The sequence below is a fragment of the Anomaloglossus baeobatrachus genome, chromosome 3, assembly GCF_048569485.1.
Source record: "Anomaloglossus baeobatrachus isolate aAnoBae1 chromosome 3, aAnoBae1.hap1, whole genome shotgun sequence".
Taxonomy (NCBI): Eukaryota; Metazoa; Chordata; class Amphibia; order Anura; family Aromobatidae; genus Anomaloglossus; species Anomaloglossus baeobatrachus.
Window position 1 is genome coordinate 296,308,253 of NC_134355.1, and position 24,525 is coordinate 296,332,777.

The following is a 24,525-nucleotide window of genomic DNA, read 5'->3' on the forward strand; positions in this document are numbered from 1 at the left end:
TCCCCCTCTGCAGCTCGTGGGCTGCATTCTAGTAAGGTTTCTATACTTTTTGTGCCCCCTTTTAAACCAAAATAAATACTTTATAAAACTGTACCTTTCGGTTTGAAAATGTTGTAAATCGTCCATGGGGGCGGGCCGTGTGGCGTCCGTTGCTGTATCTTACGCCGTCCCCCATGCTCCAAATCATCCCTCATAACGCCGCCCACTGTGCCCGAGGTCCCGTGCACGCCGGGACACCTGGTGACATGGTCGCACGCACGAGAGTATGGGCGGCACTGTGATTGCATCGCAAGTGTGCGCCCATACTCTCGTGGGCGCGCTCTCCCCTTTGTACGTCGCTCAGATCCTCCGCTTCTCCTGTAGTGGCCTGCTCCGCTCCTCCCATCTAGTTCCTGCTGCAGGGTACGATGATGGGAAGGAGGTGACGTCGGGCCGGCGCAGAATGCTGGAGGCAGTGGGGAAAGGGCGGGCACGAGAGTATGGGCGGGCACTTGCGATGCAATCACAGCGCCGCCCATACTCTCATGCCTGCGACCACGTCACTAGGTGTCCCAGTATGCACGGGACCTCGGGCGCAGTGGGAGGCGTCCTGAGGGATGATTTGGAGCATGGGGGACGGCGTAAGATACAGCAACGGACGCCATATGGCCCGCCCCCATGGACGATTTACAAGATTTTCAAACCGAAAGGTACAGTTTTATAAAGTATTTATTTTGGTTTAAAAGGGGGCACAAAAAGTATAGAAACCTTACTAGAATGCAGCCCACGAGCTGCAGAGGGGGAAACTTTTAGGTTGAAAGCCAAATTTCTGATGACAGGTTCCCTTTAAAGGGTTCTTCCCACGAACAAAGTTAATTGCAAAGTTGATTCAATAGATCTTAGAATAATAATAACTTATACAATTGGATGTGTTTAAAAAATGTTCCTGTGCTGAGATAATCTTATATATGTGCCCCTGCTATGTACTGTGTAATGGCCGTGTCTGACCGTACAGGGACATGGTCTAATCATACCACATCTCCTAGGCTGGGAAGAAGTAAAAAGAAAAAATACAAATTGCACAGCATGGGGTAGTACCTGATTCATTTTGTGAGGTAAAGCATTTCCCTGCTTGTTTTGAGAAAATATTTTACCTCATAGAAAGAATAATTAGTGATTACATGCATGTAATGTTTGTATACTTTTTTACTTCCTCCTCGGCCCAAGAGATGTGGTGTGATCAGACCCTGTCCCTGTATGGTGAGACACATCCATTACATAATACACAGCAGGGGCACATATATAAGATTATCTCAGCACAGGAACATTTATTATTATCACATCCAATGGTGGAAATCATTATGATTCTAAGATCTATTGATTAAAATCAACTTTGAAATGAACGTTTTTCATGGGGAAGACCCCTATAAGTGCAGAAACAAAGCTATTTTTGTACAGCACTATTAAAAAGGAGTTAAAAACGTTGCTTCACATTTGCACCAAAAATGCATCAAATAAAGAGAAAAAGTTACAAAACACCCTGCAGCAAACACAAAATATTTAGAGAAGATTGTTATTGCGTCATGTAGTGCGGACTCCTGCAGAAAACAAGCAGAAAAAAGCAGTTGAAAAACGCAGCAATTACGCTACATGTGAACATGGCCTCAGTTACATTTTTATTACATTTTTATTGGTTTAATGCAGACAAAATTCAATCACAACATTTTTTTTACGACATTTACCGATCACCATAAATAATCTCATCACTGTGTTGAATGGGTCCATATTATTTGCTCATCTGTGATATTTATTATTTAAAAAAAAAAGAAAAGGCATTACAAAACTAATTTTAATTGTTTTTCCATTTTTTTTTAGTAATTTTATAGGAAGAAAAAAAAAATCTGATTTTTATTTTTCCTCTAGAGATATACAGGAGTGCATTGGTAGATGTAGATGTATCTCTATGTACCAGTATAACCTGCCTGTCGGGTCAGTACCTGAAATGCAGGTTCAAGTATAGTATATTCTACTAAATTCCCCTATACAGTCATATGAAAAAGTTTGGGCACCCCTATTAATGTTAACCTTATTCTTTATAACAATTTGGGTTTTTGCAACAGCTATGTCAGTTTCATATATCTAATAACTGATGGACTGAGTAATATTTCTGGATTGAAATGAGGTTTATTGTACTAACAGAAAATGTTCAATCCACATTTAAACAAGATTTGACCAGTGCAAAAGTATGGGCACTTCAACATAAAAGTGACATTAATATTTTGTAGATCCTCCTTTTGCAAAAATCACAGCCTCTAGTCGCTTCCTGTAGCTTTTAATGAGTTCCTGGATCCTGAATGAAGGTATATTTGACCATTCCTGTTTACAAAACAATTCCAGTTCAGTTAAATTTGGTGGTCGCTGAGCATGGACAGCCCGCTTCAAATCATCCCACAGATTTTCAATGATATTCAGGTCTGGGGACTGGGATGGCCATTCCAGAACATTGTAATTGTTCCTTTGCATGAATGCATGAGTAGCTTTGGAGCGGTGTTTTGGATCATTGTCTTGCTGAAATATCCATCCCCTGCGTAACTTCAACTTCGTCACTGATTCTTGCACATTATTGTCAAGAATCTGCTGATACTGAGTTGAATCCATGCGACCCTCAACGTTAACAAGATTCCCAGTGCCGGCATTGGCCACACTGCCCCAAAGCATGATGGAACCTCCACCAAATTTTACTGTGGGCAGCAAGTGCTTTTCTTGGAATGCCGTGTTTTTTTTGCCTCAGCCTTTTTGTATGACCAAACAACTCAATCTTTGTTTCATCAGTCCACAGGACCTTCTTCCAAAATGTAACTGGCTTGTCCAAATGTGCTTTTGCATACCTCAGGTGACTCTGTTTGTGGCGTGCTTGCAGAAATGGCTTCTTTCACATCACTCTCCCATACAGCTTCACCTTGTGCAACGTGCGCTGTATTGTTGACCGATGCACATTGACACCATCTGCAGCAAGATAATGCTGCAGGTGTTTGGAGGTGGTCTGTGGGTTGTCCTTGACTGTTCTCCCCATTCTTTTTATCTGCCTTTCTGATATTTTTCTTGGCCTGCCACTTCTGGGCTTAACAGGAACTGTACCTGTGTTCTTCCATTTCCTCACTATGTTCCTCACAGTGGAAACTGACAGTTTAAATCTCTGAGACGACTTTTTGTATCCTTCCCCTGAACAACTATGTTGAATAATCTTTGTTTTCAGATCATTTGAGAGTTGTTTTGAGGAGCCCATGATGCCACTCTTCATAGGATATTCAAATAGGAGAACAACTTGCAAGTGGCCACCTTAAATACCTTTTCTCATGATTGGATACACCTGCCTATGAAGTTCAAAGCTCAATGAAGTTACAAAACCAATTTAGTGCTTTGGTAAGTCAGTAAAAAGTAGTTAGGAGTGTTTAAATCAAGAAATTGATAAGGGTGGCCATACTTTTGCACCGGTCAAATTTTGTTTAAATGCGGATTGCACATTTTCTGTTAGTACAATAAATCTCATTTCAATCCAGAAATATTACTCAGTCCATCAGTTATTAGATATATGAAACTGAAATAGCTGTTGCAAAAACCCAAATTGTTATAAAGAAAAAAGGTTAACATTAATAGGGGTGCCCAAACTTTTTCATACGACTGTACATGTCAGTATAGGCTGTGGATTGGAACATTAGCTGATGCCTGCAGTAATGCAGGTTGTGGGTCTGATTCCTGTGGAGGCCAAATATGTTTATGTGATTTGTGATGTTTATTTAAAAAAGTGCATCACAAATATCATTATTGTAATTGTTTTTCATTATTTTTAGTAATGTTATCAGAGGAAAAAAATCACTACTATGTACAGATGTTCTTTATGTATCGGTATAATCTGCCTGTGGGTTTAGAACCTGCACTACAGATTCAAATGTAGAGAATTCTCCCATACTGGTCAGTGCAGCCTGTGGCTCAAAGTTATAACTGCTGCCTGCAATGATACAGGTTGTGGGTTCAATTCCTGGATAGACTAGATCACAAGAAATGGAAAAAAAAATGGTTTATGTAATTAAATGTGCAGATCAGACGGATACCAGCCCTGCCCCTAAGGAGGAGAAGCTATGGAACAGAGCGATGAAGATGACGGAGAGAAGATATTGCACACATAAGAGTGAGTGGAAGTCAGGACAAGGCCCTGACCTGCAGACACAGCACAGCAGGACTACCCCCTCATAGCTATGGGAGCTATGATCATGCAGTCTTTGTGCATTTTGAAAATAGCATAAAAAAACTGCCTACACTGTAATCACAGTAAGATTTGGAGGGGTGAGGCTAGGAACTTCAGCACAATCGGGTGTCCCGAGTTTCAGCTACCAAATAGTATGCCTTTCATAAAGCAGTTAGGTCAGTTTCACAGGATCGACTGTGGACTCCAAAGTGCAGACTGGCCATCAGTCTCCTGAACTTAACAGTTTCACAGGCGCATGTGGAGCTGTTGAGTTCGGGTCAGGAGTCGGGAGGCTGGTCATCACTTGGACTGTGTGAATGTTGGATGTGTGAACCCACAATTAGTTAGATTATCCCTATTACCTAATGTACTAATGAGCTGCCAGGGAAAACAGATCTGTGCACCTTATATCAAGTGTCAGCTGAGTCTGAGTCACGGCTGTGTGTTTGATCATTTTCTCCTCCATTTCATGCTTGGCCGAATGCACTTTCAGCAGCTCGATTCTCTTCTGTGACAGTTGTTTTTCCATCTCTTTTTGTTGCTCCATTCTTTGCTTCAGCTGTTCAAAAAAGGGAGAATGACAAACATGAAAAAGGTAAACACACGACTGACAAAGTACTGGTATGTCTGCACTCAGTACACTGCTGACTACTTTCTATGGAAAAACTTGCATCCCTATAGACATATAGAATATAGTGAATTGATTCAGCTTTCCTTCTGTACACAAGAACGTTAACTGGTCCCTGGCATTTCAACCAACTTTGGATGAAGCATCAATACAAGCAAATAAAGAAACTTTGTAATATACATTAATGAACATGGCTTCTTTCTCCACTTAAGAGCCACTTCCTCTCCTGCTCCCACCTCCTGAACTCATCTACTTAGCTCAAATCCATACTGATCAAGCAATAGGGGCTGCCAATCCATAGAGCTATATTAGAGACTCTATGGAGAGGGGAAGGGGATAAGTGAGGTGCACTCAGCACAGTGGGAGACAAGCAGACACAGTTAGATGATATTGCAGTTTCTAGCAAATATATTTGACTTCAGTGCTGGATGCACAGCTACGCATCTCAATGCTGCTGTATTCTCCATGCTACTGCTTTTGTTTGTGTGCTACAGAAAAAAAAGTCTATTTCTCTCTGTGTATATTACTGTGTAATAATATATAATAATAATAATAATAATAATAATAATAATGTGTAATAATGTATAGGAGAAACAACAGCAGCTAGTTTCCATCCACAAGCTCAGAGAAATTGAATATTTGATATAGAGAATCTGCAGGGTGGAAAACTGGTGAAAAATGCAGTCTATAGGTATTTTAACCCCTTACTAACAGAGCTAATTTTGACCTTAATGACCAAGCCAACTTTATGCCTTTTAGAGTCCATTTCATCTTCAACTTGCTTAACTGTTCACAATAACAGTAATTTTGACCAGGGGTGCCGAAACTTTTGCTTGCCATTGTATTGGGGAAGGATTTATTGGAATCTAACTAGAAAATGCATTTTGCTCTTCACTTATAGTGTATCTCTCTTCTCTCTCAGAACAACTACAAGGGGAGATGAGAGAGGCACAGGCCAAGTGCTGACTTATTTTCTAAATATTGAAAATATTTGATCATTGTGATATGGTCTACCACAGGTATCAAATGTCAGGAACCAATGAAATTGACTGACATTGCGAGGTGCCTGCTGGCAGATCTCGGTGGGCGTACAGCACATGCACGCGCCATTTTGTAATGGGAAGAGGAGGGGGTACCGGGGTATTATTTTCTGTTACTAAGGTACCATGAGGAACCTGGGGGACACCATTTATCTCTCCCCTGAAATATTAGATTATATCAGAGGAGAGAGAAATTATTTCTACAGTGGATCACATTTTATTTTTACATGATTGCCAATATTCGTTGAATGACAATTATCACAGACCATAAAAAATGACCCAATCATATTCTCTCAGGGTCTCAAGCCCTAGAGATTTTCAGATACTGGGGGGTGTTATACCCTTATTCCCGATTGCCAGCAATGACAGAATAAATCCCCTTAGCAGCCGCCGTTTAAATGTCTATTGGCGTCGTTAAGGTGCTAAAGGTTAGAAATGATGTTATTCTTCCTGTACGCATAGGACAGCTTAGTCTGAAAAGTTTTCTGAAAGGACTGGTACGCTGTAAAGAATAATGAGTACTCTCCTCTGGGCAAAGCTGAGTATTTTTGTTTGAGAGATATTTGTATTTGAAAGCCAATGGCCAAGCCCAATATTTTATTATAATTAAGGACTATACAGTTCCCACAAAATAGTGCCATGAGTCCATGCACAACAACATTATGCAATGAGCACAAAACTACCTAAATAGGATAATACAGTATAAAGCAAAAATAACAGGTATATTGCTAGTGCATAAATAACAGCGTTAAAGGGAACCTATCATGTAAAAAAAAACGCTATTAACCTGCAGATATGAGGTTAATCTGCTGTTCTGAGAGCTCTGCTTCCAGGAGTAAGTGATCTTTATTCCTCCTGGCAGCCTTGGGCTTTCAGTCATAGGGGTGCAGCCAGTGGAAATTCAGTTACTGCTCAGTGCATAGTGAGAGATGGCATTGCATCAGTACAGAGCCAGCAGCCAGCCAGCGTCGGGGGCGTGGTTACAACTACCACTCACTATGTCCACAGCAATGTTTCAAACTGCACCGGCCTCACCTATATGACGGCTCGAAGGTGCCGTGAGGAATAAAGGTAATTTCCTCCTGGCAGCGAGGCTCTCAGGGCAGCTGCTGCACAGCATTGGAATGCTATTAACCTGAGATTAACGCCATATCTGCAGGTTATTAGCATTTTCTTTTTAAATGACAGGTTACCTTTAAGTAAGACATAAATTAAAAGGCCATACTTAGCTTGCACAGCCATAAAGTGCCCTCATCCCAGTTACTATCTCAAATGTTATGCACCAATATTTCTGCTGTAACCTCTGTAGCAATCAATCAGATGCCAGTCTTTGTGTAGTAGTGTCAAGTCATATCAAGCCCTCCAGACAAGACTGATTCTCCCAGGTGCCATGTCACCCACCTAACAGTAGAAATTTGAAAGAGGAACAGTACTTATGCCAATGTTACACAGGGAGCCAGAGAACAGGTGACCCCACAACTTACACCTTTATGTGTGTCTGGTAGTGTACCTGGGTCTGAAAAGTAGCTATTCTTTGCCCACTGTTGGCTACATTTGTCATCTCACGTTCCAATTCCTGCTTCTTTAGAAGTATCTCCATCTCCTTCTGAGACATCCTTCGGTCAGTGAGCTCCTTCCCTTTCTTCAGTCGAACAATATCTTCAATTAATCGCTGTTTTTCTTTGGAATAGGATTCTACGATAAATATGTAGGGAAAATACCTTTACGTCTTTGTTTTTGGGAAAAGAAAAATCATTGTAGAAAACCAATACAATCGAGCCAGGCACTCCAATTTAATGAAAGTATAGATGGCTTATCTATACTTTCATTAAATTAGAGTGCCTGGCTCGAATATACATTGGTATTCTACGGACTTGGACCCTACCAGAGCACCCACTTAATATCAGAAGTGCCGTGCTTCCTATCATTAAGAAAAATCATTGTGATATATTTATTATTCCTGGGGTATTGCTGACACGTCAACATATCACTTCAGTGTAGAACGCACCATCAAAATGTTCATGCACTTTGATATATAAAAATATATGATCTCAGAACATCTGAAAAGGTGCTGGAGATGAGCGGACCCGTGGAAGTTTGGTTCGGCGAGTTCAGCCAGACTTTAGATAAAATTCGGTTTGGGGCCCGGACTAGCTCTGAACCCCAATGGAAGTCTCTAATTGGGCAGTTCGGGTCTCCACCCACATGCTGCCAACCATAAATAGATCACATCTAAGGGCGGGTCGGCAGGGTTTTTCCATTTAGTTTTGTTTGGTGCACACTACATCTGATCACGCTGTTGTTACAGTACCTCAAGTGCGAGCCGTTCAAACACTGCAAGTGGCTCGCACCAGGCTCAGCACTGAGCGTACCCAATGCTCGCTCGAGTAATTTGCAAACATAAAGCACCCAAACTCTGGTTTTTTGTTTGTAAAGTTTATGGTACGAACATCAAACCTCGGGGTCGCTCATCTCTAGTGTTAATATTTTTGTTTCTATTGCACACCTAAAATAAAGTACACGAGTAGCATTTAACACTTTGATATTTTATTAGGAAAAAAAAAATTAAATTGGAGGTACCATTAATAAAGCGTGCAGAATTACAGATCTAAATCTTGGTTTATGTGTTGCAAACTGCAGCATTTTTGAAAGTTTCCAACGTCAGAGCAACAGCTTAAAAAATCACAGTAAAAAAGGTGGTGTGTGAACACAGGCAAAGGAGAAATGTTTAGGATCTTGTCAATGGTATATTCAAGCGTGTCAGATTTGTTGTGGAAATTTAGGTCTAAAAATCCGCTCCCTTCATTTGAATAGTTGTTTTGGCTACAAGCACAAGCATTTCTGCAAATCCCATTTAGGTGAATTGGACAGATGCAGAACAACAAATCTAACACATGCAAATATACTTCTATTGGTTGCCTCTTTTTGTTGTACTTTAAAATGGAAAAATAAAGTGTAAAACCTTCAGCTTCTCTGATTTGTCCTCTGAGAGATTCTTGATCTCGCTGGACCATGAGTAAATGAGCATCTTTGCGCTTCTCTTCCAACTGTAGACCCTCACATTCAGACCGAAGATCCTGAGTAACACAAAATGTACGAATCATAGGGGATATATACATGATTTTTTCAAGAAAGGTGGGTGTGAAAATATCTATATACTGTATATTCATGAAGGTTTTTGCTGGACTTGGAGTTTTGTGCAAACTCCTCCTACCCGCATTCCCTTATTTCCTTCTATAGCAGGCTGAGCAGATGATTTGACTATAACTGATCGGGGAGAAAAGACCCCAGTCTCAAACACCTGCAGACAATGGCAGTCTGCTGTACTATACAGGCTATAAATACCAGTAATACATTTACTATGTAACATAAGGACCAAATAATGCTACCACTCAATGACTACATATTACCACCAATTAGCGTTTGAGAATTATGCTGTTACCAAATAGTACTCAGTGGCTCAATAATATTACCGAATACAAATAATTATGCAAGGACCAATATTACCACCACACCCTGGCCATATAGTGGTTTATACTATTATTACACAGGTGCTCTACAGAACAGAGCAGGTAAATCCAAAGACTTTAAGATAACATCTCTGCTTATTGCAGTCATTCACTTTACCTTTTCTTCTTTAACCACCTTTGACCTTCATAGTAACTTCTTCCAATCATAACTTTATCTTTGCAGAGTTTGTTGCCAAACCCTCACACTAGTGAATGTATAATATTTGCTCTACTGATTATAGTGATGTTGGTTATTACCTTGCTGCACATATTTCTGTTGCACTAAATTTGGCCTTAATATCTATACAGTCTAGGTATTGTAGGTTTTGTAGGTCCTCCTTTTTCTATTATAGTATAGGTGTCGGGTCCCCTGTATCAATTCCATCCATCACTTGGGTTGGTCTACTAGTTTTAATGATTTTAATTGTCTGTAATAAAGATTTATTGATATTTTCATACTCTCTGGCTTGCATTGGTTTATTGGTGTTTTTGTTGGATATATGCATTAAGCCTTCCATACTGGTTGTGGATTTAGTGTTTAAAAACTAGACTTTTCGTCAACCTGCCAGAAAAAAGTGGAATAAAACGCGATCAAAAAGTCAAATGTAAATAAATATGGTACCTTTGAAAAGGTCATCTCATCCCACAAAAAAAAGGTCTATTTGGGCTATGATTCAGTGGTGTACACCTTTTTAAGTGCGGTCTGCCACTTCTGAAACGATAGACACCGCTGAAAAGAAGCCAAACGGAATCCAGAGTAACTCTGTTGCCTCACTATAGTGAATAGATCCATTTGACCTTTAATCTGAATCACGTCATTCGGGGATTCAGATGTAAGCCCCAAAGCAAGTGCTCAATATAGAGCACAGGATAAATGTGATCCAAAATGTCATGTAAAATGTTCCCAACAAGAGCTTCAACTCATTCCACACAAAAAAAAAAACAAGCCTCCACTCAGGTTCGTCATCTGTCAATAGAAATATAGGGGGCTTGCATGTTACTGGTAACCAAGAGACTCTGGAAAAGCTCTATGGCTCCTCACCCCCCAAAAAAAATCCAGAAAAATCCGCACTCCACAATCCAAATGTCCCCTTGCCTACTTAACCTCAGAGTGTGCCTAAACCACATATAGTGTTCACGTTTCAAATTTCTGTAGTTACGAGAGCCCTCTTAATATAAAAATGTGTATCTCCAGAAGCACTACAATCTATGGGCATTACAAGGTACGAGTACTACAATGGCATATATCCAATTTTCACTCAGCAACATCCATTGCTGCTTGTTTCTGGAAAACACTCATGGAGTAAAATAGTCTCTACACCTGTGGATAAATTCCCAGACAGGGACACGAGGGGGGATTCTGCTCTTCTGGGACTTAGGGACTCTGTTTATGGAGTCCGCAAACTATTCTAGGAAAATCTACGGTCCAAAAGTCAAATAGCACTACTTTCCTCTCTTGCAAGTCTTGCTATGTGGCTAATCAGTACTCTACAGCCACATATGAGGTATTGCCTTGCTCAGCAGAAATTATGTGACATATTTTGTGCCATTATTACTAGGGATGATCGAATACCCTATTATTCGCTTCGCCGAATATCCGGCGAATACCTTGCCGCTATTCGACTATTCGCGAATATTCGACCCCCAATGTAAGTCTATGGGAAACCAGAATAATTTCATGTTGGACCTGTCGGTGACCTGTGGTGACTGAGAAAGAGGCTGAAATGGATGGGAAAAGGCAGAAACAGTATGGGCACAGCCTGTAGAAGGTGCCTGACTGCATTTCTGCCCACTCCCAATTCATCCAAATTGGCACGGCGCACACCAACGCGCCAACCGCATTCACTCTCTTCATCTGATTTCTGTCGCATGTGCCATGACATATGCGACAGAAAACTCCTCCCCGGGTCCAGCTAAGTCACCCCCCATACCCCACCAGTGTTTCCCGGTGTTCCCCCGGTGTCTTTACCTTTTTGCAGTGTTGATCCCCCGCACTCCCTCCTCCTTCACAATAAATGCTGGGTGCATGCGCAGAGAGCGGCTGTCATCTGAACTTAGCTTCATGTGTTCAGTGAGAGCTGTGCTGGCTGCACGGACACTGCTGAATGTGGACCCGTGGAGAGTAGGTGCAGATTCCTTGCACCCACACTCCTAACATGGAGGGTTTGAACTCCTAGAAAATGGGGGATACGTTCCCTGAGCGTGCCGCCCATATCCTAGAAGGTCCAGAGTCGTCGTGGGACTTCCAAAATGGATTACAAGGGATTTTCTTTTTTCTTTACAATAAATTGGTGCAAGAGGTTAATGTGTTAAGGCCGCTTTACAAGCGGCGATTTATCGTGCGATCACATGTGCGATCGCACCCGCCCCCATCGTTTGTGCAACACAGGCAATTTGTTGCCCGTGTCGCACAAAGTCGGTAACCCCTGTCACACATACTTACCTCCCGAACGACCTCGCTGTGGGCAGCGAACATCCTCTTCCTGAAGGGACAGGGACGTTCGGCGTCACAGCGACAACACACAGCGGCCGCCCAATAGAAGTGGAGGGGCGGAGATGAGCGGGGTGTAACATCCTGCCCACCTCCTTCCTTCCTCATTGCCGGCGGGACACAGGTAAGCTGTGTTCGTCGTTCCCGAGGTGTCACACGGAGCGATGTGTGCTGCCTCACGAATGATGAACAACCGGCGCGCAGAAGGACAATCGATTTTTTGAAAATGAGCGACATGTCAACGAGCAACGATAAGGTGAGTATTTTTGCTCATTCACAGTCGCTCGTAGCGGTCACACGCTACGATATGTCAAACGATGCTGGATGTGCGTCACTAACGACGTGAGCCCGACGACATATCGTTAGATATATCGTAGCGTGTAACGGGCTCTTTAGGGAGTGTTTTTTCAAGTAATTTTTTTTGTCATGTATTTTTTTTTCTATTTTCATTACTGACAGTTCGTGATGTCGGGTATAGCGTTGAGCACGGTTCGCGGTTCGAGGTTCTCCAGTTCGCGGCTCGAGTGATTTTGGGGGCTGTTCTAGATAGAACTAGAACTCGAGCTTTTTGCTAAAGCTCGATAGTTCTAGATACGTTCGAGAACGGTTCTAGCAGCAAAAAGACCAGCTAATTACTAGCTGGCTTTCCGCTGTAATAGTGTAAGTCACTCTGTGACTCACACTATTATGAAATTTCAGTGTATAGTGTGCGGGAACAGCGCATTCAGATCACTGCTGTATGGATAATGGCGATCGCCATTTTTTTTCCCTTGTCTTCCTTCCCTAAGCGCGCGCGTGTAGTGGGGCGGGCCAGCATGTCAGCCAATCCCAGACACACACACAGCTAAGTGGACTTTTAGCCAGAGAAGCAACGGCATGTGTGATAGGATGTCCATGTCACATGTCCCTGCATTATAAAAACGAGTATCTGCCCGTCCGGACGCCATTATCTCTTCTGCGTCCTTGGTGTCAGTCACCGCTGGCGCAGCGCCTATCTCCGATACTGCTGTGTACGCTCTATACACAGCGCTGTACAGAATAGGGATAGCACTTTCTATCAGTCCTTTTAAGGGCTAATACCGGCAGGGTCAGAGCCATAGGTGACAGGTCCGTGAAAACAGAGTTTAACAGCTACACAAGATGACAGCGTCTGTGTAGCTAAGGTCAGGGATTTCCTCGCTGCATTTCCCCATTAGGAGGGATAGAAAGGCAGGCTTCCTTTCCTCTACCCAGAGACCCACAACCCTGCCACTGTACCCTCCTGCCCTTTGCACACTCAAACTCATTGTTACTAAGCCATTATACTAGCAAACACTGAGTGAACTTAGTGGCATCCTAAACGTGGCTGTTGGACTTCTGTATTGTCCTACTAGTGCAAAGATATTTGCAGCACGTCTGCCTGCATTGCACACTCAAACTCATTGTTACTAAGCCATTATACTAGCAAACACTGAGTGAACTTAATGGCATCATAAAAGTGGCTGTTGGACTTCTGTATTGTCCCACTAGTGCAAAGATATTTGCAGCACGTCTGCCTGCATTGCACACTCAAACTCATTGATACTAAGCCATTATACTAGCAAACACTGAGTAAACTTAGTGGCATCATAAAAGTGGCTGTTGGACTTCTGTATTGTCCCACTAGTGCAAAGATATTTGCAGCACGTCTGCCTGCATTGCACACTCAAACTCATTGTTATTAAGCCATTATACTAGCAAACACTGAGTGAACATAGTGGCATCCTAAACGTGGCTGTTGGACTTCTGTATTGTCCCACTAGTGCAAAGATATTTGCAGCACGTCTACCTGCATTGCACACTCAAACTCATTGTTACTAAGCCATTATACTAGCAAACACTGAGTGAATTTAGTGGCATCCTAAACGTGGCTGTTGGACTTCTGTATTGTCCCACTAGTGCAAAGATATTTGCAGCACGTCTGCCTGCATTGCACACTCAAACTCATTGTTACTAAGCCATTATACTAGCAAACACTGAGTGAACTTAATGGCATCATAAAAGTGGCTGTTGGACTTCTGTATTGTCCCACTAGTGCAAAGATATTTGCAGCACGTCTGCCTGCATTGCACACTCAAACTCATTGATACTAAGCCATTATACTAGCAAACACTGAGTGAACTTAGTGGCATCATAAAAGTGGCTGTTGGACTTCTGTATTGTCCCACTAGTGCAAAGATATTTGCAGCACGTCTGCCTGCATTGCATACTCAAACTCATTGTTATTAAGCCATTATACTAGCAAACACTGAGTGAACATAGTGGCATCCTAAACGTGGCTGTTGGACTTCTGTATTGTCCCACTAGTGCAAAGATATTTGCAGCACGTCTACCTGCATTGCACACTCAAACTCATTGTTACTAAGCCATTATACTAGCAAACACTGAGTGAATTTAGTGGCATCCTAAACGTGGCTGTTGGACTTCTGTATTGTCCCACTAGTGCAAAGATATTTGCAGCACGTCTGCCTGCATTGCACACTCAAACTCATTGTTACTAAGCCATTATACTAGCAAACACTGAGTGAACTTAGTGGCATCCTAAACGTGGCTGTTGGACTTCTGTATTGTCCCACTAGTGCAAAGATATTTGCAGCACGTCTGCCTGCATTGCACACTCAAACTCATTGTTACTAAGACATTATAATACCAAAAATTGAGTAAACTTAGTGGCATACAAGAAGTGGCTGTTGTACTCCATTAGTGCCCCACTGGTGCAAATCTATGTGCAGCACCTCTGCATGACACCCTCCTGCTCTGTTTTTAATAAGCTATAATGATGGCAAAAAATCCTGCCATTTAGTGGCATACAAGAACTGGCTGTTGGACTTCCATTAGTGTCCCACTGGTGCAAATCTATTTGCAGCACCTCTGCATGACACCCTCATGAACATTTTGCTACGCTAATTTTATAGCAAACTCAGGGAATTCATTGCTGCATTTGATAATTCGGAGGGATAGAAAGTGAGACTTCCTTTATCTTTTCCTTCTGTTCATAGACAGCATCTCCAAGTCCACACCCGAAGAGCAATTTCTCCTCCACGTCTAAGTGTGGAGAGGCAGCTAGTGCACATGCGTGTGCCGATTTACCCCAGCCGCAACCTAACTACAGTGTTTCGCCTAGTGAGTATGCTCAGCCTGACTGTGCCATTCCTGAGGCTGTCTTCATTTCGGGATACAGCGCATGCTCCCATACTTAGTGCGAAAAGCCTCTTTGCACAGGTACTTGCACTCCGTGCCGGGTCTAAGTCCTGTGTTGTGCCTAGACACCATGCTAAAGCTGATAGTCTTTTTTCGGAGACTGTATTTCATGCTACTGAGCATGCTCAGGCACTTACTGCATCAGAGACTAGGTCCGGTAATGAACTCTTTGGCACTGCCCCTGATGTGTGGGGCCCATATAGACCACAGGGCATCAGGTGTCCTGACGATGTGGCCAGGCCACTCCCAAATGGCTTGCAGAGGCCCGCCCCTATGACTTCCTGGAGTTCCTGGGCTGGGTGGGCGTATGGACCCTGTGACGCTAACAGGGCTCCCAGTCTCCAGATCCGAGTGGCGTCTAACTCGGTTCAGGCAACTATTAGTTTCATAGCCACACAGATCTGTATCCTCCACCTAACCTTCCAGTTGCCAACCTCTCCTTTTCCATCTGGGAGCACGGTGGACATTGACTGCTGATGGGGATATATACCTTTCTCTTTCTTTTCTTATTAATTTTCGTTATATAGCGGTAACATAGTATATACCACCTTATCCAAATCTGCCAGTCCCACTGTAAAAGATGGTGTTTCTTCATCAAATGTTACTTTTGCTTAACCACCAAACCCACGGACAAAAACTTTTTCCCCCTTTCCAACACAACTGTTCCCCTTTCCACCAGCATCTGTCCTTTTTCAACTCATTTGGTATATGACCAAAAGTGCAACTCTGCAGGGACACCGTAGTCAATGCCATCTCAGCACAGCAGCCAGCCCTCGGTCCCTCAGATGTGGACAAGTAAAAGACCATTTCCTCCTATCCATGACAAAGCGTTGAGATTTACTCTGTGCAGCACTGGTGTTTACTGGAAAAGCAGATCTAAGAATCCGTACCACCTTCTGCAGATACTCCTGTATACGTGCGTCCCTTTCTATGGCAGGAATTATTTCGCCAAATTTTGTCTTGTACCAGGGATCTAACAGTGTGGCAACCCAGTAGTTAGCATTACTTCGAATTCGTAGAATCCGAGGGTCATGTTGTAGGTAGTGCAGCAAGAAGGCGCTCATGTGTCTTGTGCATCCAGGAGGACCAAGTCCTTGGTGTGTTGGTGGCAGAGAGGTGAGAATCGTGCCTCCTTCCTCTGCCCTCTCCCCCCAACCTCGCACAACCGAAATGTAAGCAAGCTCTCACTCATCTGCTGAGTCTTCCATGCCCATAGCCAGTTCATCCTTCATTTCTTCATGGGCTCCTGCACCTTCCTCAACAATTTTTGCTGATACTAGGCGCCCTTGTTAATCCTGCTCCCCCACCATGACTGCCGCCTAGGTGCCGCTCACCGTCTGGACCTTGTAGATCTTATTATCCTTTCTGCATATGACTCCTCCTGTACTTCCTCCCCTTCCTCTTGGACCAACACCTGAGTCCGAATGCTTACAGTGTGCTCCATCTTGTAGATGACCAGAATTGTCACGCTGAGAATGGCATCGCCATTGCTAAACATCTTCGTCGACATTTGTAAACTGTGTAGAAGGGTGCATAGGTCCTTGATCTGACACCACTCCAGCAGCGTGATCTGCACCACCTCTGGATCAAGTTAGCCCATGGTATACGTCAGACCGTATTTCAGCAGGGCTCTGCGGTGCTGCCACAGATGCTGCAACATGTGCAGATTCCAATTCCTGCGTGTCGGAACATCGCATTTCCGGCGTTTAACCGCCAGACCCTAAGACTTCAGGAGCGATGAAAGTTGTTGAGCTGCTGGGTGCGAAGGATGAAAGTGAGCACATAGCAGCGTGCCCGCTGCACAAGGCCATGTGGGCCGGGATGGTATTTTAAAAATTGCTGGAGAATCAGATTCAACACGTGAGCCATACAAGGCATGTGTGTCATTTTGCCCTGCCGAAGGGCCGCAGACAGGTTTGCATCATTGCCGCACACGGCTGTTAAGTCACCAACGTAGTCCACTCAATCAATTTGTACTCCGGTCGCCAGGTGACAACGTGTTCCTTTTCGTGCATAGTGCTGATGATGGGAAAGGAGTCGATGCCAGCGGCGCAGGTGGACGCACGTTATGGTCACCCACTGGGTTGCGTTACCTTGACAGATACAGAACCACAGGCTGAATATAGGTGGTGGGTATCTCACAGATGAAGTACCATCATTCAGCTACAACCAATGGGAAGACACCACACCCTTTTTTAGGCCCCTCCTGTCTGCAGACCATTGCCAGACAAAGCTATGAACCCCTTGTTACTGTTACCCCCAGTTCAGTTTTATGATTTTGTGAGCTTGTTACCTGACTACTTTTCCTGCTTGCTGTTAATGTACCTCGTTGGCCGATCCGCATTTCACCTCTGCTTGTTTTCTGATTAAGTCCTGGCCATCCCATTCTGTTCCTCTTCCTCAATTAATGTTTTTGACCCTGCATGACTACTATTCTCTGCAACTGCAGCCTTCCACAGGTATTGATCAACTTGGGCCCTGTGTAATTCCAAATCACTGTATAGGGGTTAAAGGGTTTCAGGGTTCTGGGTGTCCAGCTTGGTGAGTGGCTTGCCTCTAGCCTAACCTTTACAGCCCATCTGAGTGTGTCGATCCAGGCAGGCGTTACACCAAGCCCTCTGCAGAAGGCCATGTAGGCCGGGATAGTGTTTTAAAAATTGCTGGACAACCAGGTTCAACACGTGAGCCATACAAGGCACGTGTGTCACAATGCCCTGAAGAAGGGTCGCAGACTGGTTTGCATCATTGTCGCACCCGACCTTCCCTGGCTGCTGGTTGAGTGGAGACAACCATTGATGAAACTCGGTCTCACTCTCCAGAGCTTACCGTCCACAACTTCTCAGCGGTGTGACTCACATTTCCCAGACATTTCTAAGTAAAGAGTCGACCGCATCATGCTGTTGAGCTGTGCTGCCAGCATAGTAAGGAGGTGTGTGGGATTCCTTGGGCGCAGTTACAAGGAAGGGTGGCCTGACCACACAGGGTTTGGGCCGAGGTGGAGTACCCACACGAGGTTGAGGAGGCAGAAGCAGTGGAGGAACTTGTACATACAGAGGAAGGATTGACACACAAGTCGTGGGGACGGCAAGACTTGTACAGCAAACCCTTCTCCATCTCTCACCATAGTTACCCAGTGCCCAGTCAGCAACATGTAACTCCCCTGTCCATGCTTACTGGTCCAAGTATCTGTGGTGAAATGCACCCTGTCACACACAGAGTTTCTCAAGGAATCGGTGAGGTTGTGTGCGACCTGCTGTGGTAGCGCGGGCACGCCTTTCTTGGAAAAGGAGTGACGACTGGCCATCGGCTCTTGGGGCACTGCAATGGGCATAAGGTCTCGAAAATCCTCGGTCTCAAAAGGGTAGAAAGGCAGCCTTTCTGTTGCCAACAAGTTGCAGATGATGAAACTCAACCTCTTAGGCATGTCATGCCCTTCGAAAATCATGTAAAACACAGCGAGGGGACTCCAACCACAGTCTCCCTCGTTTCCACTAATTGGGCCACACACACCCCACTTGACTGGCATCAGATGACCCCCCTTTTGAAAAAGAAAAAGATGCTTTGCATGAAGCACTCTCAAAAATACGCATGCCTTTCACCTCCCCTGGATAACCCAGGGGAAGAAAAGTCCTCTGAGAGCCATGACTTGTTCATCTTGGTTCTTTTACAAACACAGCGAGGGGACTCCAACCACAGTCTCCTTCGTTTCCACTAATTGGGCCACACACACCCCACTTGACTGGCATCAGTTGACCCCCCTTTTGAAAAAGAAAAAGATGCTTGGCATGAAGCACTCTCAAAAATACGCGTGCATTTCACCTCCCCTGGATGACCCAGGGGAAGAAAAGTCCTCTGAGAGCCATGACTTGTTCATCTTGGTTCTTTTACAAACACAGCGAGGGGACTCCAACCACAGTCTCCCTCATTTCCACTAATTGGGCCACACACACCCCACTTGACTGGCATCAGTTGACCACCCTTTTGAAAAAGAAAAAGATGCTTGGCATGAAGCACTCTCAAAAATACGCATGCCTTTCAGCTCTCCTGGATGACCCAGGGGAAGAAAAGTCCTCTGAGAGCCATGACTTGTTCATCTTGGTTCTTTTACAAACACAGCGAGGGGACTCCAACCACAGTCTCCCTCATTTCCACTAATTGGGCCACACACACCCCACTTCACTGGCATCAGTTGACCCCCCTTTTGAAAAAGAAAAAGATGCTTGGCATGAAGCACTCTCAAAAATCCCCGTGCCTTTCACCTCCCCTGGATGACCCAGGGGAAGAAAAGTCCTCTGAGAGCCATGTCCACATTGTCAGTGGACAGACACGTGTGCTTATCTGCCAGCAGACCCCCAGCAGCACTGAAGACAGGTTCCGAGAGAACGCTGCCTGCAGGACACGACAAGATCCCCAAGGCGTACGTGGCAAGCTCAGGCAATTTATCCAGATTGGAAGCCTAAAATGAACAGGGCTCAAGTTGCACAGTAATGGCATCGACGTTTCCTTGCATATACTCATATATCTGTGTCTCCTCCTCTTTTTCCTTGTCCTGCTCTTTTGTTTTCACATGAGTATATGTCCTTGTCACTTTCCCATGTGTTTGTGTTGTGTTGTGAGTTGTTTGTCACCTTTTGGACACCTTTGAGGGTGTTTTCTAGGTGTTTTTATGTGTTTGTGATTGCCTGCCATTGTTTCCTATGCGGTTCGAGTTCGGTTCGTCGAACGTTCGACGAACTGAACTCGAACGAGACCTCCGTTCGACGAACCGAACTCGAGCCGAACCACGACCGGTTCGCTCATCTCTAGTCGGGTATCTGATAGACGCCATGACATCACAAACTGCTGGACTTGATGTCAGGTGACATTACACATCTGGTATCAACCCCATTTATTACCCGCCGTTTGCCACCGCACCAGGGCAACGGGATGACCTGGGGCGAAGCGCCAGGATTGGTGAATCTAATGGATGCGCCACTTCTGGGGCAGATGCGGCCTGCTATTTTTAACCTGGGAAGGGCCAATAACTATGGACCTTCCCACCCTGAGAATACCAAACCACAGCTGTCTGCTTTACCTTGGCTGGTGAACCCATTGGGGGGAACCACACTTTTTTTTTTAATTATTTATTTTTTTGGCTAAATACAAGGCTAGGAACCTTTTAGTGCCACATTAAAGTCACTAAAATGTGCCAGCTTAGAATGTGCAGGGAGGTGTGACATTATATATGTGTATGACATCGGTCTGCCTGTCTATCTAGCCATCTATCTTTTTTTATCCATCCATCCCTTTCTCCGTCCATCCATCCATCCCTTTCTCCATCCATCCATCCCTCTCTCCATCCATCCATCCCTCTCTCCATCCATCCATGCATCCATCCCCCATCTCTCCATCCATCCATCTATCCCTCTCTCCATCCATCCATCCATCCATCCATCCCTCTGTCCATCCATCCATACCTTTCTCCATCCATCCATCCCTCTCTCAATCCATCCATCGCTCTCTCCATCCATCCATCCATCCATCCCTCTCTCCATCCATCCAACCATCCATCAATCTCTCCATCCATCCATCCCTCTCTCCATCCAACCATACATCCCTCGCTCCATAAATCCAACCCTCTCTCCATCCCTTCATTTCTCCCCATGCATCCATCCCTCTCTCCATCCATCAATCCATCCATCCATCAATGCAACAATCCATCCATCCCTCTCCATCTCTCCATCCATCCATCCCTCTCTCCATCCATCTCTCTCTCCATCCCTCTCTCCATCTATCCATCCCTCTCTCCATCCATCCACCCATCCCTCTCTCCATCCATCCAAGCATCCATCCCTCTCTCCATTCATTCATCCCTCTCTGCATCCATCCATCCATCCTTCTCTCAATCCATCCATCCCTCTCTCCATCCATCCATCCATCCATCCATCTCTCTCCATCCATACTTCCATCCCTCTCTCCATCCATCCATCTCTCTCTCCATCCATCAATCCATCCATCCATCCCTCTCACCATCCATCCATCCTTCTCTCCATCCATCTCTCTCTCCATTCCTTCCTCTCTCCATCCATCCTTCCATCCATCCCTAAATCCCTCCATCCCTCTCCATCCATCCATCCCTCTCTCCATGCATACATCCCTCTCACAATCCATCCCTCTCTTCATCCATCCAGCTATCCCTCTATCCATCACTTCCTCCATCCATCCATCCATCCATCCATCCATCCCTCTCTCCATCCATCCTTTTCTCCATGCATACATCCAGCCATCCATCCCTCTCTCCATCTATCTATCAATTCATACCTCTCTCCATCCATTCATCCATCCCTCCTCCATCCATCCATCCCTCTCTCCATCCATCCATCTCTCTATCAATTCATACCTCTATCCATCCATCCATCCATCCCTCTCTCCATCCATCCATCTCTCTATCGATCTCCATCCACCCCTCTCTGAATCCATCAATCCTTCTCTCTCTCCATCCATTCATCCCTCTCTCCATCCGTCCCTCTCACAATCCATCCATCGCTCTCTCCATCCCTCTCTCCATCCATCCATCCCTCTCTCCAACCATCTGTCATCCCTCCATCCCTCTCTCCATCCATCCATCCCTCTCTCCATCCATCCATCCCTGTCTTCATCCAACCAACCATCCATCCCTCTCTCCATCCATCCAATCATCTATCTCTCCATCCATCCATCCATCCATCCCTCTCTCCATCCATCCATCCCTCTCTCCATCCATCCATCCCTGTCTTCATCCAACCAACCATCCATCCCTCTCTCCATCCATCCAATCATCTATCTCTCCATCCATCCATTCATGTATCCATCCCTCTCTCCATCCATCCATCCACCCATCCATCCATCCCTCTCTCTGCATCCACCCATCTATCCATCTTTCCATCCATCCCTCCATCTATCCATCCATCCATTTATCCCTCTCTCCATCCATCTCTCTCTCCATCCCTCTCTCCATCTATCCATCCCTCTCTCCATCCATCCACCCATCCTTCTCTCCATCCATCCAAGCATCCATCCCTCTCTCCATTCATTCATCCCTCTCTGCATTCATCCATCCATCCTTCTCTCAATCCATCCATCCCTCTCTCCATCCATCCATCCATCTCTCTCCATCCATACTTCCATCCCTCTCTCCATCCATCCATCTCTCTCTCCATCCATCAATCCATCCATCCATCCCTCTCACCATCCATCCATCCTTCTCTCCATCCATCTCTCTCTCCATTCCTTCCTCTCTCCATCCATCCTTCCATCCATCCCTAAATCCCTCCATCCCTCTCCATCCATCCATCCATCCATCCCTCTCTCCATGCATACATCCCTCTCACGATCCATCCCTCACTTCATCCATCCAGCTATCCCTCTATCCATCACTTCCTCCATCCATCCATCCATCCCTCTCTCCATCCATCCTTTTCTCCATGCATCCATCCATCCATCCCTCTCTCCATCCATCCATCTCTCTATCAATTCATACCTCTATCCATCCATCCATCCATCCATCCCTCTCTCCATCCATCCATCTCTCTATCGATCTCCATCCACCCCTCTCTGAATTCATCAATCCTTCTCTCTCTCCATCCATTCATCCCTCTCTCCATCCGTCCCTCTCACAATCCATCCATCGCTCTCTCTCCATCCCTCTCTCCATCCATCCATCCCTGTCTTCATCCAACCAACCATCCATCCCTCTCTCCATCCATCCAACCATCTATCTCTCTCCATCCATCCATCCATCCCTCTCTCCATCCATCCATCCATCCACCCATCCATCCATCCCTCTCTCTGCAATCACCCATCTCTCCATCTTTCCATCCATCCCTCCATCTATCCATCCATCCATCCCTCTCTGCATCCATCAATCCATCCTTCTCTCTATCCATCTATGCATCCATCCCTCTCTCCATTTATCCATTTCTCTATTCCATGCATCCATGCCTCTCTCCATCCATCCCTTTCTCCATCCCTCTCTCCATCCTTCTCTCCATCCATCCATATATCCATCCATCCCTCTCTCCATCCATCCATCCCTCTCTCCGTCCATTTCTCTGTCCATCCCTCTCTCCATCATTCCATCCCTCTCTCCATTCATCCATGCATCCATCCCTCTCTCCATTTATCTATTTCTACATTCCATGCATCCATGCCTCTCTCCATCCATCCCTCTCTCCATCCCTCTCTCCGTCCATCCATCCATCCCTTTCTCCATCCATCCCTCTCTCCATCCATCCATCCCTCTCTCCATCCATCCATGTATCCATCCCCCATCTCTCCATCCATCCATCTATCCATCCCTCTCTCCATCCATCCATCCATCCCTCTGTCCATCCATCCATACCTTTCTCCATCCACCCATCCCTCTCTCAATCCATCCATCGCTCTCTCCATCCATCCATCCCTCTCTCCATCCATCCATCCAACCATCCATCCCTCTCTCCATCCATCCATCCATCCCTCTCTCCATCCAACCATACATCCCTCGCTCCATAAATCCAACCCTCTCTCATCCCTTCATTTCTCCCCATCCATCCCTCTCTCCATTCATCCATCCATCAAACCATCCACCCATCCAACAATCCATCCATCCCTCTCTCCATCTCTCCATCCATCCATCCATCCATCCATCCCTCTCTCCATCCATCTCTCTCTCCATCCCTCTCTCCATCTATCCATCCCTCTCTCTATCCACCCACGGATCCATCCCTCTCTCCATTCATTCATCCCTCTCTGCATCCATCCATCCCTCTCTCCATCCATCCATCCATCTCTCCATCCATCCATCCTTCCATCCCTCTGTCCATCCATCCCTCTCTCCATCCATCTATACCTCTCTCTATCAATCCATCTCTCTATCCATCCATACCTCTCTCTATCCATCCATCCATCCATCCATCCATCCCTCTCTCCATTGATCTCCATCCAACCATCCCTCTCTCCATCCATCCATCCATCCCTCTCTCTCTCCATCCATCCATCCCTCTCTCATTCCCTCTCTCCATCCGTCCCTCTCACCATCCATCCATCGCTCTCTCCATCCCTCTCTTCATCCATCAATCCATCCATCAATCCATCTCTCCATCCATTCCTCCCTCTCTCCATCCATCCATCCATCCATCCCTCTCTCCATCCATCCATCCCTCTCTACATCCATCCCTCTCTCCATCTTTCCATCCATCCATCTATCCATCCATCCATCCATCCATCCCTCTCTACATCAACACATGCATCTATCGCTCTCTCCATCCATCAATCCACCCAGCCATCCCTCTCTTCATCCATCTATGCATCCATCCCTCTCTCCATTCATCCATTTCTCGATTCCATGCATCCATGCCTCTCTCCATCCATCCCTCTTTCCATCCCTCTCTCCATTCATCCATCCCTCTCTCCAT

At 45.2% G+C, this 24,525-nt stretch overlaps 1 protein-coding gene across 1 annotated transcript in view; it reads right to left on the reverse strand.

Moving 5' to 3' along the window:
- The window catches only part of LOC142295208 (uncharacterized), a 135,918-nt gene that overhangs the window by 60,812 nt on the left and 50,581 nt on the right, over positions 1-24,525 (reverse strand). Inside the window, exons 4-6 of the mRNA XM_075338288.1 lie at positions 8,856-8,970; positions 7,404-7,588; positions 4,630-4,784 (exon numbers count right to left, since the gene is read on the reverse strand). Of these exons, the coding sequence (XP_075194403.1) occupies positions 4,630-4,784; positions 7,404-7,588; positions 8,856-8,970 (455 nt within the window). The remainder of the gene's footprint in view (positions 1-4,629; positions 4,785-7,403; positions 7,589-8,855; positions 8,971-24,525) is intronic.